The sequence below is a fragment of the Cynara cardunculus genome (genome assembly GCF_001531365.2).
Source record: "Cynara cardunculus var. scolymus isolate 2C chromosome LG 13, CcrdV1, whole genome shotgun sequence".
NCBI lineage: Eukaryota > Viridiplantae > Streptophyta > Magnoliopsida > Asterales > Asteraceae > Cynara > Cynara cardunculus.
In genome coordinates, this window is record NC_037540.1 from 14643602 (window position 1) to 14648730 (window position 5129).

The window sequence follows — 5129 nt, forward strand, 5'->3', positions numbered from 1 at the left end:
TTGGGTTCACGTGAGACCAACCTGTTTTCGTGAGACCCATGATACTAATTTTTTACACTTGAAACTTCACAGCAAAACGCTGTAAAGGTAAAAAACTCGAACCTTCACAGCAAAAACAATATGAAAGTTACCTTCACATCGTTTTACTGTGAAGTTTCAAATGTAATAAAGTAGTCTCATGAAAACAAACTGATCTCACTTGATCCTATATATATATATATATATATATATATATATAATTGCAGGCTATAAAGCAAATAAAAAGGAAAAAAGGGGTATTGTGGTTGGACTTCCAATTGTCCCATTCTAATCAATGAACCAATTCCTTAGCAATTAAGTTCTCCGCTCCATCCCCGCTAAAGCAAACTCATCATTTCTGTCTTTGCTTTCCATGTTTATCTCACTTTTACTTTTCTAAAGAAAATAAATAATTGTACTCTAAACTAATTTTTTCAATTTCTTTTCTTTATTTGATTTAATACAACTTGTCATATATACAAGTTTTAACGATGTAATAATGTTTATAAGAGCATCTCCAATGGTAAAAATAAAGACTTGATCGAAAAGGTTAACCATTGAAGCAATAACTTGAATGATAGTTTCACATCTAAAAGCTCAGGGGATATCAATTGTTTGAAGATTACGTATGCATATTAAAAATGAATTAAAAATACAAAAGAAAGGCTTTTGAAAGATTTGACCACTGGAGTAAGTATTTGTACAGTGGAAACCTGATGTGGCAAATATTCTATTAAAAATTATTCCATAATTCTTTTAGATTTGTTTTAGATTATGTTGGCAAACTGACTGACGAGCTAATTGTTACTTGAGACAAATTAATCATGTTTGACAAAATCTAGTCCATAAGATAGTTGTCGAATGTAAAATTACAAAAAAAGACACGTTAAAAAATTACTCAAAATTCCAACATTACATATCATATAATATAATATACTAATTAAAACAAACTAATATATTTCATCATATTAAAATAAGTAATAATTAACAAAAACAAAGAATTTCCCAATTCTTTAGGTTTAACGATCATTTCTTGTATTTTATATCATATTTAATTAATAAGTAGATAATTTATAAAGTATATAGTAATAATTTTTCAAATAAATATGTATTAATTACCAATTAAATATTTTATTAATAATTTTTGAAAAAAAAATATTAAATATTTTTTTAATTAATAATAATTACTAATTATAGAAATTAAGGGTATAAATATTTTTTAAAATTTTGTGTTGCCATTTCGTTTATTGTCTAATTTTAACCAAAGTTTAACTGGTTTATCAGATTACTTTTCGACCAACATCTAGCATTTTAACTCATTTTAGATTGTAATCTAGTTTATTGGCTAAGGCAAATCATATAGAAACCATCTAAAATTTATAAATCGTGAAATTTAGTTTGTATGCGATGAAACAACAATGTGAGCATGCAGTTTCATACAATATTATTTGATGAATGACATGTCCATAACTGTTTTTGCATGAACTAACACAAAATTCCCTTATAAATGAAACACACGCACATACTCGTATGCAAAAATATAACAAATGAAACACATGGATCATAGTTGTAGAGTCAAATCCATTGGATGATTTTGTTTGGTTTTCACAGTCTTGGTTTTTAAATGTATTTGTTTCATTTATGAACCAATACATAAAACAGGTTTCTAACTTTTAACCATTTTTATATGATTTACAATTTATCAGTTGATTTACAAAAAATAGTTAATTTATCAGTCAACAACTATCTTATGTCTTCTAACCAACAAGTCAAACTAAGGGGTCGTTTACCCAAACTTTTACCCGGTAAACGCTTACCATTAAAAGTGACACTCTGACTTGCTTTATCGGGTGAGATTTTAGTCTATCAAAATGTATTTTGTGCAACAATTCAACAGTTAAATGAAGTGGTCATCAAATAAATGACCCAATATACACATACATATATACTTAAAATGAGAAAACCATGAGGGTGATATCTGATTGGTTTGAGCTTAGCTACAAAGATCAAAAGTAACAAGATATCCCAGGTTCAAATCCAAGAAGAAATAAAAATCCCCTTGTGGCCATGGAGGTTCAAATACGGTGACTCCAGACTATCTGTAAAGCAGATGGTCACACTGAAATTAGTCGGCTCGGATAATAGATTGAATATCGAGTTTAATAAAAGAAAAAGAAAATGAGAATATGCGATTTGCCGATAGACCGGCTTAAATGCATGGTCTTAAATATAAAGAAAAAGTCTTGGCATGACTCCTTCAAACAATCATTTCTATGTCCCCTTCACCAATTCAAACTCCTTCCACTATTATATACATATACATATATATATACATATACATATATATATATATATACGTACATATTATATTATATATGTATATATACACCTTCAATCCTCCATCGTCATCTTCAACCTCTCTTCATCACCCAAGATGCATTCTCCTTGCCTTAAGGAGGTCACACAAGTATGCTCCCATGGCTGCTGCTCCAACCCTCTCTTCTATCTTCCCGACTTCACCACCATCACCACCACCACCACCACCACCATCACTTCCAAACCCACAAGCACATCATCAGCTTGCCGGAAAAACTTCACAACCACCACCGCCACCTCTTTCTTCCCAAACACCCATTTCACAGATCATGAATCCCTTCCTTCTTTCAAAGAATCACTCATTAGTTTCACTGAAACCTACCCCAACTATTCCGATACTGCCCGAGTTGACCGAATTCGAGGACAAGAATACTACCATCTTTCCCTCTCAAACCGTATATGCCTCGATTACATCGGCATCGGACTTTTCTCCCATTTGCAGCTTCAGACTGTACAGCAACCTTCCATAGTTTCCCCTTCATCTCCTTCTTCAAGTGACCAATTCTCCGATTTCCCCTTCTTTAGTACCATCTATAAGTCTGTAAATCTCAAGTCCCAGTTGCTTCATGGTGGGGAAGGATCGAAGTTCGAATCATCGATCAGGAAGAGAATCATGGAGTTTTTGAACGTTTCTGATGAAGATTATTTTATGCTGATCACTGCAAATAAGTCGTCGGCTTTCAAAATTGTTTCTGAAGCTTACCCTTTTCAGACTAGTCGTAAGCTGCTGACGGTTTATGATTACAAGAGTGAGGCTGTGGACGCCATGGTTACTACATCGGAGAAACGAGGAGCCAGAATCATGTCAGCTGAATTCAAGTGGCCCAGGCTGAGGATTCACACTGCAAGATTAAGAAAACTGGTGGAAAGAAAGAGGAAGAAGAAGAAAATGAGGGGTCTTTTCGTGTTCCCACTTCAATCTCGAACCACTGGAGCTAGTTACTCGTATCAATGGATGATCAAGGCGCAAGAAAACGGGTGGCATGTCTTGCTTGATGCTTGTGCATTGGGCCCAAAAGACATGGATAGCTTCGGGTTGTCGCTAATTCGACCCGATTTCCTAATTTGTTCTTTCTACAAAGTTTTTGGCGAAAACCCGACTGGATTCGGATGCTTATTTGTCAAGAAATCAGTCGTACCGATCATGGATGCTTCAACATGTGTAGGGATCGCCACTCTTATACCTGCAAAAAACTCATCGTTCCAAGCAGATGACGAACATTCATCTGGTACAGATTTAGAACTTGAACAAGATCAAGAAAAAGCAGTTCAATCTTGTGAACCATCAAATCAGATCGTAATCCATGGCGAAAAAAACAAAATCCCAGAGATCGAATATAGAGGATTGGATCATGTCGATTCCCTAGGGTTGATACAAATTAGCACGCGCACCAGGTGTTTGATAAATTGGCTGATCAATGCGCTAATGAAACTAGAACATCCCAACACCGAAACTAAGACACCCCTGGTCCAAATCTACGGTCCAAGAATCCGATTCGATCGTGGGCCCGCATTAGCCTTCAATGTTTACGATTGGAAAGGTGAAAAGGTCGAACCCGCACTCATTCAAAAACTCTCGGATCGAAACAACATATCTTTGAGCCAAGGGTTCTTGCAGCAGATATGGTTTGCGGATAAGTATAACGAAGAAAAGGAACGGTTGATTTCGAGCAGTGGTGGGAAGAAGAGCAAAGGGTTGCAGCATATTGCGGTGGTGACGGCAGCCATCACGTTTTTGGCAAGTTTCGAAGATGTTTATAGACTATGGGCGTTCGTAGCTCGGTTCTTGGATGCCGATTATGTCGAGAAAGAAAGATGGAGATATACGGCTCTCAACCAAAAAACGATCGAAGTCTAATAAGCAATACAACGAGAAACATCTTTAGTATACTAAGAAGGAAGAAAATACGCATTTGGAGTACATCACAGCATTTGGAGTACATCACATAATTTTATTTTCCAATCAATCATGTAAAGTCAAATCATCATTTTATTTATTTAAATAAGTATTTTTATTTTTATAGTAATGATGTGTTTTAACCGTAATTGGTTTAAGAAAGGACAAGAACTTTAGTTTGGACTTTGGACTGGTATATGTGTTTCGTATTTGGGCCGGTTTTCACTCTATTCTTGGGCCCAATACAAGACTGGGATGATCCATTAGGATAGTATACTATAGTGATGGTCAAACCAGTACGGCCCAGCCCGGGATCGTTGGAGGACCGGAACCGGGACCAGCCAAGGATCGTTATGGGATCGTCGGATACATCCGGTTATGTTTTTTTGTCGAATTTGTGGGACCGGGACCGGTTATGGAGCGGCCCGGCTTGGCCCAAAATATCCAAAAAAATAACTTTTTTTAAATATAGTCGTTAACTAGCCGTTTTTGACGGGTTTTTTTTTTTGTGTATTTTTTGGCCTCTAAACGCTATAAATATGTAACAAGGTTGAGAGATTTACATACCACGCTCTCAATTCGCAAAAAAACGCAAAAAATGTTCACAATTTTTTTAATAAAACGTATTTTTAAAATGTATTTGAGTGACCCGTACGACAAATTTAATAATGTATTAAAAATATACTAGAAGAGTACTCGCGCAATGCAGCGAGATACATCGTGTTTTTAATATTTCATTTTATTTGTTTTTATTTTTGAATAAAATATATGTTTGACGATATCATAAAAATTTGACAAAAATATATCGATATTAGTATCAAATTAACTATTTGAAATT

At 34.8% G+C, this 5129-nt stretch overlaps 1 protein-coding gene across 1 annotated transcript; it reads left to right on the forward strand.

Moving 5' to 3' along the window:
* Positions 1-2548: 2548 nt before the first annotated feature.
* Positions 2549-4364, forward strand: LOC112524801 (molybdenum cofactor sulfurase; the record flags this gene model as incomplete). The annotated part of the gene is made up of 1 exon (XM_025134752.1): positions 2549-4364. A coding segment is annotated over one exon (1704 nt), but the record flags the coding sequence as incomplete, so codon positions are not given.
* Between the last annotated feature and the right edge of the window lie 765 nt (positions 4365-5129).